The sequence below is a fragment of the Protopterus annectens genome, chromosome 3.part1 (genome assembly GCF_019279795.1).
Source record: "Protopterus annectens isolate FY-2018-M chromosome 3.part1, PAN1.0, whole genome shotgun sequence".
In the NCBI taxonomy this organism is placed as follows: Eukaryota; Metazoa; Chordata; order Ceratodontiformes; family Protopteridae; genus Protopterus; species Protopterus annectens.
In genome coordinates this window covers 1,379,433,747-1,379,448,409 of record NC_056732.1, presented here as the reverse complement: position 1 = coordinate 1,379,448,409, position 14,663 = coordinate 1,379,433,747, and the positions used below count along the sequence as shown (strand labels likewise).

General features: G+C 36.3%; 1 protein-coding gene across 1 annotated transcript in view; it reads right to left on the bottom strand.

The window, feature by feature from the left end:
* Positions 1-6,189: 6,189 nt before the first annotated feature.
* The window catches only part of OPLAH (5-oxoprolinase, ATP-hydrolysing), a 1,902,532-nt gene continuing 1,894,058 nt past the window's right edge, over positions 6,190-14,663 (bottom strand). Inside the window, exon 27 of the mRNA XM_044067415.1 lies at positions 6,190-7,638. Within this exon, the coding sequence (XP_043923350.1) occupies positions 7,471-7,638 (168 nt within the window). The 3' untranslated portion in view covers positions 6,190-7,470. The remainder of the gene's footprint in view (positions 7,639-14,663) is intronic.

Sequence of the window (14,663 nt, the reverse complement as noted above, 5' to 3'; positions counted from 1 at the left end):
GCTAATTACTTTTAATGATAGGACACAGAACGTAAAAGTTTAAATGATAAACTGGTAGGACTGGGCATATATAATTAAATTAAAGACTGTCCACCCTGACCTGAAAACTTTGCTTAGTCCTAGTTGGCACATTACTGTATGTAGTGGTTGATTATGACTACAAGTAGAATGTGGATAATGTGATATGTAAAAAGTTTAGACTAGTCACACTGAATTTGCCCTGAATGTACAGGATTGCCATACGGGATATGTTTAAGAATGTAGTTGTGACAAAAGAAATGATAATAGGCCTTCTTATCGACCAGTGGTTTTGGCTTACTGGTGGTTAAAGTGATGTCTCAAGCTGGTGATTATGTTAATACAAACTGAGATGTGGCTGTCTCAGAACAAATGAAAACCAGTGCAGAAAGCACATGGGGTGCCAGCCATACAAAAAACAAACAACAGCACTGCAGAGGCACAACGCTGAACACTAGTACTGGAAATCAAATAAACTGTAGTCCTTTATTCGCTCATTGAACAAATATTAGATGTAACTATACATATGATTGTGGATGGATGGAGTTTTAAGTGCACTATTTATAGAAAAAAAAACGTTTTCAAATTCTTATCTTCACTTTAAAAGTGGTGATCCTTATAAACAAAAGTGAAGTATAGTAAAGGGACAATTTATAAGAGCTTTGAGGATGACCTCTGAAGAAAGTGACTTCCTAAGAGAATGTGAAATAATTAGAAATATATTTATAGAATGAAAATACCCAGTGAGATTATTACAAAAAGTGATAAAAGAAGTTATACGAGTTAGAGAAATTAATTACTTCCCTCAACTAGGGAGAAAGGATGTGTTATTAAATAACACACTAGTAACAAAAGGTGAGAGCAACAACACTGAAGAGGGAGAAAATGGTTTCAGATAAAATGGGGCTTTTATTATGAATTTTAACAAAGACATTAGTCTTAAAACAAAAACTATTAAAACCTATTGGGATTTATTTAAAATTTTTTTCTGATGTAGATAATTTGTTCAAAGGTCCTATTCAATTCATTTATAAGAAATGTATGAGTATTAAGGATATACTCGAAAATAAAAGAACAAGCTTAGTCTAAGAAATTCTAGGAAAAAAGAGGGGACCTACAAGTGTGGGAAGTGCACATAATGTGTGCACATTAGTAATACTAGTTGTACATATATATTCCGAGTAGGGGCAGGTTGATGCATGCCAAGTGATACAATTGTGATACCAAAGGGTTGATATATTTGGCAACCTGCATAAAATGTGGAGCGTTTTATGTGGGTCAAACTGAAAAGGCCCTGAAAAAAAGAATTTATGAGCACTCTTACAACATAGCAACTTCCAACACTAATAATGCCCTGTACAAGCACACCTTGGTCTGTAAAGATTCTACGTTTTCTGTTTTTGTGTTTGAAGTTGTGTTTTGGAATATTAGAGATGGTCTGTGGGAGGAAAAAATAGAATACAGAGAAACATACTGCCAAATATTATTACAGGCCAATGTATATACCCAGGGTTAAACGACAATGTTTTTATAGCCCCACTGGTAAAATTAAGAGCAGCTAGGTTTTAAATGCATCAGTTTATTAATTTTATTCACAGTTATTATTTTATATTTTTATTTTATTTAATGAGGGAGTTAACATTTACAGAATGTTTTTAAATACTAATTAGCTTTTTAACTATTTACATTTTGTATGGTTTCTTCTATCCATATGACTATTTAATAAGGCATATTGGTCACTAGATGGTAATATAGTAATTTTTTTAGTGTTTTACTTTCTTCCTACTATTTAATCCAAGTTGTACATTTGTTATACTGTGCTTATTTTATTTGTTTTAGTGCCTCCATTTCTTCAAAGATTTTTAAGAATTTTTTAAGATGCTTCAGTGTACCCAGTATGCAAGTTGTTTATTAACTCAATGTGATTTTTAGTTAGTGTTTTAGTTTTTAATAGTCAATAAACTTGAGGGAGTTAATTGGCTTATTAGTTAATTAATGCTTACATCTAAAGGACTGAAATGAACCTTACAACATTATCTGAAGAAGTCTCAATGTCTGTGAGATGGAAAATGTGGTGATTTCAGTTAAGTGTTTAATGTTTTTTAGGGTTTTGGTTGGTGTGTTTATCGTATTTGTTCAATGAGCGAATAAAAGACTACAATTTATTGGATTTTCAATACTAGTGTTCAGCGTTGAGGCTCTGCAGTGCTGTTACTTGTTTTTTGTTTGAGATGTGGCTGTGTAGAAAGTCATGAACTGCATAATCGGAATGATATGTATTAGCAAGGATGTTCATATCAGCAATAAGTTGCAAAGGAGATAGTGGCAGGGGCTTCTCCCCCCACCTTTTGATAATGTAAGAAATGTAAGGAATTGGACACTATATTATACAAAGTGGAATAAAGAAGATACGTTGGCAGAGGTAGGATATGTATAAAACAGTGGAATGATATGGAAAGGAACACTGGAGGAGATCGTAGATAATATATATAGGTAGAAAGGGAAATAAGCATGCAAGAAATAATGGATATTTTGAGAATGGGGGGTGCTTAATGGGATTTAATAGTACAGAATACTATATCCTGCTTTCATTTCAGATAAACTTTATAACAATTCAAAAGAGATATATGATGCTTTCTTGAGTACTGAGAAGTGTTTAGATTGATGCCCAAGAATGCAAAAGTATGTAACTAAGATGACAAAGAAACACCACCATGCTGCAATAATGGAAATTGTTATAATGAAGAAGACAGAAATGTAAATGCCAAACTGCAGCATATTATGTTTTATCTTGTGGTTGTAAAATGTTGACTTTGCTGTTTATTTGTTAAACCAAAACTGACTCTTTATGACCTCAAAAACTTCCTTACGTTTTTGCAAATTCACATGCATTACTTCAGCACTGTTCTCTATCCATCTTAGCCTCTGCTGCTCCTTTCTTCTTTTGCCTTCCATGTTTCCTAGCATCTTTGTCTTCTCTAATGAATCATGTTCACATTTTATGGCCAAAGTATTTAACATTTAATTTTATTATCAGGCCTTCCAGTGAATGGTCTAGGTTTATTTCATTAAGTACTGACAAATTTGATCTTTTTTCAGACCAAAGAATTCTCAGAAGCTTTCTTCAGTATCACGGTTCAAATGCATTGCATTGATTTTCTGGTGTTAGTCCTACTTACAGTTCCACTCAAAAAGCCATATATTACTACTAGGAAATCCATAGCTTTGATTATACAAACCTTTGTTGACAACATGAAGCCTTTGATATTTAAGCAGGACCCAGCCCAATAGCTCTTCTATTTGCAACCAACAGACCAAAATCATTCAGCAGTTGAAGTATTTTACAGTAATGACAAGAGGTTGGTTACTACAACCTAATACAAAACAACTATCTTAAACTTTACAATTTATACAATAGTGGTGGTTAGTATGAAAGAGAGTAGAAAGGGGAAATGCCAAAACAGTAGTAGGGAAGGATAAAATTGTTAAGATGAGGGAGAAACTGAGGTAAGGGAGGAAAAAAAGAGAGCAGTGAGAAAAGTTAAAATGAAGGGAAATGTCATTAGACTGCATAGGGCTGTATTATAAGCGGAAGGATGGAATGGATTAGTGTTTTACAAACATCTCAAGTGAAGAAAAGTGATTTCCAACTGGCTCTAAAGTACAGGACTTGAGCAACGTTTCAAAACATTTGCTTTTCACCCTGTCCAAGGTCTACAGGCAAATGCTAAGAACCCTGTCCTTAGGTTCTGCAACCCTGCTAGAAATTAAAATGGGGAGGCAGCCTATTTCTAGCATTCACTTTCGGTTATTGTTTTTGTTGCTGTGTCTTACTGAATTTTGCTGAAAGAATGCTGCAGAGTATGTAATTTAACAACCACAGCATTAAGAAGCTTTTCCTGCTTTCCTATATTTTCTAGCCAATGATGATTTGCCAAACAGGAGAGTCAAGAAAAATCACAATGATAATCTCAGTGAAATCATTTAGGTGCAGCCAGGAGCACTAGTACAAGCCAATAAAGAGTCCTGCCCAAGCAGTTCCCTCTGTCTTTATTGCTCAACATGTGGATCACAAAGTTACTCATATTAAATCAGGTTGGGGCCAGAGTTTTTAACTCCTCTTCCAGTAACTCATCCAGCAAACCCCTTCAATGCTTGTTGCACTTCATCAGCCAAATCCCTCTGGAACTACACCAGATGTATGGGACAGGTCAGCACCCACAATGACAATGTACAGGACATGAACATGTTTCTAAATTCTATTGATCACGCAAGGCTGCCTGTCAGCAGGATAAACAGCTAGGCTATGGCAGACTGGAACCTTTTCTACAACTGTTACAAAAACAGTAGCATCTGATTTAAGAGTTTATGCCCAAATCAAACACTCCTTATGAGACTACAAGACATAGTCCTCTTTCTTAGGTACTGAGGCTACTCTGTCTGGATCATCCTAAGCAGCCATTCTGTCGTCTTTTGTGACATCCACCAGGGAGGTACCATCCAGGATGGCAGGGTGACCCTACAGACCTTCTCTAGTCTTTTTTTTCTTCTTCTTTTTTTTGAGGACAGGAAATGTGATTAATGGCCAAACTTTTTTTTCTACATCAACAAAGGAATTATCCAAACTTTGTTCTTTGAATGGGAAGAAGGGGAGTCGGCCCACTCTTCCTCATCCAGATTGTCTACTTGATACTCAATATATCCTGTTGTGACAAGAGACTTTGTTAGTATCAGGGGACTCACTCTTGGTACAGAATCTGGAAGGGGAAGACTGCAAAAGACCTAAGTATTCCCTCTTCCTGACACAACTGCTGTGCTTGTTCTTCATGGGATTAAACACTCCAAGAGAGGAAGTGCAGGCATATGCATAGCTGCTAATGTTAACTTCGCCAACAATGGAAGAGCCTGCATTGAGAATATCATATACAATAAACTAAACAAACTTTGTGTCAGATACAATTGCACCAGAAACAATGCCAGTAAAAGTGACATTTGAGGAACTGGCACTGTAAAAGCTGATGCAACAAAATGGGTACTTAACACATTACTATTGTCAGCAAAATTGGTTCTGATTTTAGTTTAGGTTTTGCCCTTTTCTTGACATGTTAAGACTATTCTTTTTCAGTCTCTATCTTCCAGCATTGCCAACTTTTTTTCTATAAATTGGAAAACCTTAAATCTCATCTTTTGGGCTTTGATAAATCTCTTAAAAGTGTTTACAATTATAATAATCATGTGCAGCCAAAAACACAATGAAAGCTAATTTCTTTGGAGTCATTTGTCTAGCACAAGCTCACTTATCTTCCATCTTCAGAGGGAGTCACAATACACAAAATTCCTCTGTGGTGAGAAAACACAAAATTGCCTCCTTGCAATATCAAAAACAATAGAACTATGAACACTTAGCAAAAAAAAGATGTCGATAATGACAAAATACAGTCAAGTAATTAACAGTTCTGAAGCAGTGAGACGTGAAGACTTGTGTAATTCTGCTTTTACATGCAGCAGCTTACAAACTACATTAGAAAAAGCATCAGCATTAGATTAGCATTACCATCACACAGGAGGACTTTCAGATCATTGAAAATAAGCCTGAATGATAACTAATGACAGCAAATAGCACCAGAAGAACATGTTATAACACTGCTATGATACTTTTTCTAAAGTAATATCTTGTTTTATGTGGAAAATAATCAACCTCAGTTCCAGAGTGGTGCAACAGATACGAGGAATTAAGTGAGGAAACACTACTGTGAGTTTCCTTTATGACATTATACCACTGAAATTTTTATGGAAGATTCACATGAACTGTTCCAACATGGACTGCTAAGGAGACTCCAGGTGGTAATTCATCTTTGGTAGACACAACATTCAAAAGAATAATCATGTACTATCTTAATTTTCCAAGGAGAACATATGCCATTTCTGCATTCTGAAGCCTCAAATACTGGAAGCATGCTTATGCAAAAAGCCTACTGTGGTATGGATATGCAGATACAGGTTATACAGACACCTGCACTAAGCTAATCTCATAATATATGGACCTAAAAGAAGGAGAACAGTTTAATGAGCTTCATCCATTTATACACACACATGCATACAGAAAATCTGATATACAGAGAAATAAATGTGCAGTCTAACAGACTATGTAAAGAAAGACAAAATAATTTGGGGGATTATTTTTTTATTTAAATTTAAAAATGTATTTGATTCACGAATTTCAGAATTTCTTCTAGATTGCTCACATTCTAAATGTCTTCACTGGTCTTGTCTACACACATGGGCACTGTTTACATTTTATTAGCAGACACAAGCATATGACATTTGTTCTTCTAAGACAATAACAAATTGTGTTCCAAATTACTCAAGTGTATGATTTCTGCTCAAAGGGAGAAAAAAAAACTTCATGAGGTAGGTGAAACACTGAGTTAATATGACAAAGAAATGGGCAGTATAGTAGTAATTATTTTAACTCTATTAATTCTGCCCAAAAATCTGTGTATATGGTCAGCCTACATTACCATCCCTTTAACAGAGCATCCAGCAAACTGTGACTAATATGAGGAGACAAGCTCATTCACACAATGTGTCATTCATAACAACACACATACTGATGGTGCAAGGAACCCCACTCCTACTACCTACATTAAGTGCTGTTACCACTTATTCCACAGAGGGGATTCAGGAAGAAAGGTAGAAGCAGTGCACAAGCTGCACTACACCTGAAGCATTTCTAAAGGTCACCACAGTAATTACACGGTCACAATGACACACTTGTGCAGCTATGGCTGAGCAGTTAAGTGCTTAATGAACAACCAACTGTAGTACATCAATCCACTGCTTCCTTTCACACTTTGTAAGCATGAAGCTCAGCAGGACAGTTCTGATGATAACAGTAGCCCTTCAAATGTAGTACTAAGGCTCGGCTTTTTATACTATCGTGTATTACATATTTCTACAAGGTACTGACTACCTCTGAAAACACAAATTAGATGATGGATGGTTTGTTTGCATGTAGTGTTTCAGACATGCAGAACCCAACTCACCACTTAAAACATACAACAGACTTCTCGCCTGCTAGTGTCATCCTTTACTAATATGGAAAAATCTTATATAGATTTATATTTAATACAAGGCTAATTGCCCTGAAGAGCCATTTTAATTCTAGTCAATAACCTGAGGTTAGAATCAAACACTGTACCTTGTGCCTATTAGGTGAAGACCTTAACCATTATGCCAAACCCACCTAAAACAGTATATCTTAGAAATACCATCCAAAAACTGCAGTACATTCACCTAAATTTATAACCACTGGTAAAACAGGTTAATTAGCACCATTCCCATTAATTTAAAAACAGAGAGCTAGTCCTGCAGACTAAGTTAGACTCTCATCTGCCCACTGGTACAAACTGTCCTGCATTCCTCTCCATTTCCTGCTTCAGGGCTGCAATTCTACACTGTTTCTTGAGTCCGTCTGTATTCATAGACACTCCCTCTTTCCTGAAAGCACTCAGTGGTTTTGTCCTTCTGTGATACTGTCTGGGTTGTTCTTTTGGAGGTTCCATCTTCCTCGTATAACCCAAAACCACCTCCTCCTGGAGTCTGCAAATGGAATATATCCTGTAGCGGGGATGACAGAAGGTGAAAGGAAACAAAGAAATAAGCAGTCAACAAAAAAATAAAAACTTTTCTGTGTGTGTGAATTTCTATTTGTTTAACTGTAAATGATATAATGATACACAGAGACCTATAAAAAGTTTCCATGAGGTATCATATGTAACTCAGTTCAGGATTCTACAACAGACTGAATGGCTTTTACTTGCTAAATGTTGATTTTTCTAACATAAAAAACTCATACTAATTCTACTTTGCATCTAACCCTGTTACCTATGAATGTCTCCTATTGAAATATCGGCACTAGAAATGCAGAGTGCCGGCAAGCCAATAAAAAAGACCAAAAACACAACAAGAGTGAACTTCCAAAAATCATTCTTCTCCTTTAAACTTCTTTTTCAGGAAATGTACCCACATACCCACAACCCCTTGAACTTGTATATATACCAACTCCGAGATTGCCATACCGGCCTCAAACAGATGCCCTACGCAGACTGTCTCAAAAAACTCCAGCTTTACTCCGTCGCATATCGCCTACTCAGAGGTGATCTCTGCCTAACATACAAAGCTATGTCAAACCCAGAGCTGTTGGACATGCTCCACTTAAAGAAATCCCAATCCCTCCGAGCTACACGCTACATGCTCTAGGGACCTAAACCTTGTCACCACAATAAACAGAACATGCCAGAGGGATAGATTCCTGTCCCAGAGACTTCCCATACTCTGGAATAAACTACCTATCTATATCAAACAAAGCTCCTCATTAGCACTCTTCAAGATGACTGGATGGGAAATAGGAAATTCACCCCGGGGATCACCTCTGTGGCTCTGCTCGACATAACTAGACCATAAATATTTCATAAGTGCATTAAAAGATGTAAACATTTACCGCAGATATGTGCAAAATACCATACTATGTGTGAGCACTTAAGGCAACCTTTTCTACATCTTGGATTATTACATAATTTCTAGTTTCATATACAACTGACTGCTGCCTTAATCCCATCACAAAAGAATATGTTTTAATCTTTTAAATGTAAGCATCATGTCTCTTCTGACATTTTGTATTGGATATTCTCCTATGTTAACCTTATATTTCATACTCCATGAATGTTTTACTATTACAGTTACTGAAAGACACTGTTTTTCTTTGTCTCCTGACATCCCACAAAATCTTAAAATCCACTTGAGTTTAAATGAGTGCCTGCAGAGAAAATCTTAGTGCTACAAAAAATAAAACTGATAAACAATATCTGAATAAACAAGTTTACCTGAAAAAACAGAAGGCGATTGTGACAACTACAGAACACTTGCATTAATTCCACATCACAGCAAAATACTGCTGAAAATAATACAACAAAGTCTATAATCATATGTTGAGCAAGAACTACCTGAAGTTCAGGCCGGTTTCAGAAAAGATCAAGGAACAAGAGACATTACTGCCAGTAGCTTCTCAACAGCATACATATATCTATCTATATATATATATATATATATATATATATATATATATATATATATATCTACACACATACACAGCACAGACCCAAATGAATTTCACAATGTCCACGACCATCTTATAGCAGTACTATTTTCTAGTACAAAATGGCTTGTTTAAATTTTTGCTGTGTTCCAGAGATGACAGAGGTCACAACTTCAGAATCAGGTTAAATGTGAAGACCCACCCTTTCTATGCACATGAAAATTCATTCTCACTTACATACCAGATTAGTACCACTGCAGGAGAGTATTTGTTGTCGGGATAGATTTGTGTCCCAATGATTTCCCCATCTGTGGAAAAGACTCCCTTTCCATGTCAAACAGAGTACCTCACTAGCCCTCTTTAAGCGGAACCTGGACGACTGGATGGGAAACAGAAAAAATACCCGTGGGATCCCACCTATGTCCCTGCTGGACAGTGAAAACAGGTGCTGACTTTGTGGGAAGATGGGTGAAATTCTTGGCTAGGTTTATAAGGGCCTCAGGGCCAATAGCCTAGTATTGTCCTATGAACCTAATCAGTTTCATACTGATCTACTAGCCCTGGGCAAATTAGCAAGGTCTGGTGAAATATTTGACCACAGTCCTTGTCAGAACTAGAGGTTTCCTGTGTTTGTTGAGAAGCTACTGGTAACTGAAGGAATGGTATATGTACTACTCTAATATGGCTAACAGTACAATAAAACTTGTAACTTCATGACAGCAGATATCTGGAGCATTGCTCCGTCTTCACTGTTAAACATGTTACTTAAGATTTAAAAAATAATTTTGAATACAGTGCTCTTTATTTGCTTTTTACCAGTTTTCTAACTCTGTCAAATGATATACTGTATAGCAGGAAGCTCTGAATGAGAAAGTATTTAGTTCTGCAGGCCAGGGCATACACTAGGTTCACCTAAGGATAATGAATCTTACCTTTCATTGCACCACAGCTGTCTACTTCCTCTTTAGTTTTCTTACTTTAGATTTTCTAGTAATCACCACACCACAGCAGCTCTATTTCTAAACTGGCAATCTGGACACCCACTGCTACCATTATCACCCAGGCCAAGGCGTCTAGTACTGAGAGTACATTAAAGGCACATCTTTCAAGCCATATTAGTTTTACTTCAGGAAATATGTAAAATCCATCTTAACAACTATGTTACAGGTATGCAGGGCTGACCTTAGACCATCTGAACTTGGCTCAGTGGCATACCTCTCAACTGTCCAGATTTTTGCCTCATATTTTTGGTCTGTTCCTCATAAAATTTGTGATTTTCTGGATTTTTACAGCAAATGCATGAGGAGTGAATTCAATACATAATGACAAGCATTTGAGTTTCAGACCTCATACCCTTCAGAAAATGCATTGAGACACAAGACCTTTTATTCTAGCAACTTTCTAAGTTTATAAGAGCAACATTTAAAATTTGTCCCCATTTTTGGGGCTCTGCCCCCAATTATTTTTAGATTTGTCCAGATATTTTCTGCTAAGAGGTTGAGAGTTGTGCTCAGTGGGGCCCCACAACTTCAGGGGGCTGTGCACTAAGGATGACAACCAGCTGCATTTTACTGTATATATGTAGCTATGTAGACAGAACTGTGGCTGAATGCAATACTTTTTCAGTCTGCAATATGTTAGTATGGAAGTCTGACCTTTAGTCTTCAGGTCAAAATAATGTATCACACTTCAATGCAAAAAAAAACAGTGTTTTCAGCGCTGATTCTATCAGTGTATCTAGTACAGGAAACAATAGGATGTAAAAGCAGTTATTAAAGCAACTGGCCTAAAATACAGTCCATATAAAAATGATACTTAATTCTCTTGTAACCAAAAGACATAGCTTTCTAATAATTAACTCTGTTTGGGAGGTCTTATTTTCAGGCTTATCCGAAAGATGTCAATTTCTGCAACACCCTTCCGAAAGTAAAATTATTCAGTTATACACTTCTACTTATCATCACAGTCGACTATGGGCCTTGAAACTATTATAAAATTGCCCATGATTTTCCTAGTGTTTTTTAATCTGTGTTTCTTGCAATGACAGCATTTCAAAAACTGAATGTCAGCTTTCCTCAGTGCTCTACTTCTTGCTGGGTAAAATATGACACAAAGAAAGCAGGACAAATAGCATTCTTCTAGTCAAATACTGCATGGGCTGTGGATTGAACCAAGGAGTGATAAAGTGCAAGACCAAATTATGAAGAGCTGACAGTTTTAATTTAATTAAAGTATTAACACATTCTAAGAATTAACTGAAAATGATGTAGAGCACTTTATTACAAGTGAATATCACTCGTTTTGAAGCTACTGTTTGGATGGTTTCAAGTGGAGTTACTAAAAAAATACATTGCCATGAGCAGTATTTCTTGCTGACAATAACCCTGCATTTGCTGACTGCTGTGATGCTGCCAGTTACTCATTTATTTGCAGACCAGTGCTGTTTAGCAGTGGGAATCTTGCCACAAAGTAACTTTTGGGAGAAGCAAGTGGAATTGCTTCATTTTTAAGTTAACTGTTTTGTCCTGATTAGCTAGTTCTTCACACAATTTTCAAATACAATTGTTTTAAAATCTATCATCCACAGAGCTATTTTATTCCTAGCTTTGAAAGAATGATGCATGACAAATGTAATCCAAGCAGCTTTGATTAATGGTAAATACTTGTTTTGCATAAGAAGGAAAATATACGGTATATCATCCATGATTTTTGTATTTCTGGAAGCCACACTTACTGAGATGTGGACATGCATAACAACAATAAACACCAATTTGACAAAAGTACCTACGCACAAACTATTACTTTTTAATACCACTAACTTTGGAAAAGAAACTTAAAATAAATGTGATTTTTTTTGTAACCAGGGTAGGGCAATGATCTCACTGGATCAAGCTTACTGCCACCCCACAGGTGCAGAGATACTAAAGAACACTGAAGTCAAGTTACAAATGAATAAACATAAATGTATACATCAGAAAATCATCATCAACCCCCCCTTTTCACATTTTTGAATTGGGCTGGGTTTCCCATCAACACTGACCATTATCTGGGACTTCCAAGATGGCTGCACATTGAATAACAGCTTAACTGCGGCTCTCCCAGTGTGAAAAGAGAAACTTGGAACAGAGAGCCAGTAAACTCATATTTCTGGGTAAATTTCAGTAACTGGTTAATAAGTGCGCTGCCTCGTTGCCAGCAAAAAAAAATCTCAGAGAACCTGAAGGAAAACCAATCAGATAAGTTGAGGAAAAAAACACTGACTGGGAAGCATTCTGCAGTTTTTTAGCAAAAAGCAGTGCAAGCACCAGCTTTGGTGTAAGAAATGACTTCCAGTAATGTAGAGGAAACAATAAGTCAAATGCACTCAGAGTTGATTAAAATAAACAAAACACTGATAGAGTATATCAACTCAAATAACAAAAGGCTGGAAAAAATGGAAGAAGCTTTAAACAGATATTCAGATAAGGTGATAAAACTGCAAAAATCAGAGGTCAAAATGAAGAAAAGGCTGGCTGAATATGAGACTGCTCAAGAAGAGATGTTTCAAAAAATAATAAAATTAGAGGACAGAGCATGTAATGAAAACCCAAAATATTCTGCTGTTCCTGAGAAACTGGAAGGAACAGACTGTATTAATTTTATGAAAGCACAAATAAGCAACTGGACTGATATTCTCCAGCAGGAGTTGTTAATTGAAAACGCACATTGTGAGTATGCTCCAAACCTGGCCATGACAAAGCAACCTAGACCTTTAATAATAAAGATGCAATCCTACTACCAGAAGAAGTTGATTCTGACAAAACTGTGGCAGGAGAACAAAGTTCTAAAAGTGTGAGACAGAAGAGTGTTTCTGGAAAATGATTGCTCACTGTACACCAGTCAGAAGATGAGTAAATTTATTCCACTAATCATGGAATGTCAAGAAGCAGGCATGACATTCAAACTGCTGTACCCACCTATCTTCAGAGTATTCTTTCCTGCAGGGACAAAAATCATTTTTTGATGCAAAACATGCTAAGGAGGAAATACAAAAGTTTGTACAACAAAAAGTGAGCTGTGAAACAGAAGGAGATTCTGTTTCTTGTTCTCCTGGTAATAAAGACCATAGAGAGAATGTGTGAGGGAAATATTTTCCAATGTTTCAATGGAGACAGAAAAGAGCATACAAGTTGACTAGAAGAACTGAGAGTACAGTGGAAATGAAGCAGAGACTGGATTTAGGAGATTGAGATAAACAAGAATAACACCAGCAGCACAGAAATTGACAAATAAATGTGGGATTACACAGCATTAATTATAGTTGTGAAACATGGCAAAACAAGAAAACCTGGAAATATTGGATTGTTTTACATTGTTAACCTTGTAGTGGACTCTAAAGCAAATGCCTTACTTCATGTCATTAACGTCTGGAAGGCCATTATGGAGAGGGGAAGAGGAGAGAGAGAGTTAACTGTAAGTAAAACAAAATGTTGTACTTAACAGTAGTATTTATATAATGCATGATATAATCTACATGCTATAAAATAAAGTTTTCTCAGTTATTTTCAAGTGTAATCGGGTTACTAAAGTAAACAGGTGCCCCTGTTTTTTCCTTCTTTCTTTCTCCTTGTTCAGTTTTAAGAAATGTAAGCACTGCAATATAAAAAAGGAAAGGTCTGGTCAAAAGAGCCTGATACAAGAAAAGTTTATGTGTTTTTTCTCATTCTTGCATAGTGGAATGACTGGATTAAGACCCTGGCTTGATCTAGTAACAAGTTTTAAGAGAAAGCAAATAAAAAAGAATATTGAAAATAATAAAGCTTTCCTCTACCAAATAAAAGAAATGCTTGTAGAAGCAACTCTATATCTGGTTCTCATACCTCCATGGAAACAATCTGAGAAACAGCAATAAAAACAGAATACTTCATTCTTAAAAATGGCTAGGAGATTGTGTTTTCTGAAAGCATTCAAGTGTTTCCCAATCTGGTAGAGCAATAAAGATAAGACAAAACAATGGCCATTATCTAGCACCAATGTTCACACCGCTGGTTCATGTATTTCAGAACAGGTCTTGTTACCACAGACAAATGCTACATTAACAATGTGTGTTCCATCTTGTACAATGCCAAGTAAAATGTCATAGCTATAATCAGAAAAGTAATACTACAATGCTTTCCAGAATAATTTAAAAACACTAAATGTTACTTCTCAGCTGCTAGAATGCACAATGTGAAATGCCACAGCTCCAGCTGCCACCCTCTCTCTGGGTTATGGAGGAAAAGTACAGTTTGAGTATTTCAGATTAGCAGTTTCTATGCAGAAATGGAAACAGGTGATCTGCTGTGGCGACCCCTAATGGGAGCAACCGAAAGAAGAAGTTTCTACCACAGGATTTAAAATAATTTTCTGCTGATGAGCTAGCTATTTCTTGAAGATTTCATTTTTCATGTGTTAGGTTTGTGCTACAGGCTTTGCTACTAAACAATAGCAAAAAATGACAAGTTGCATTTTCTTTGAAACAACTTACACAGCTTGTGGATCTGAGAAAGACAAAGGATTTCTGTTGGAT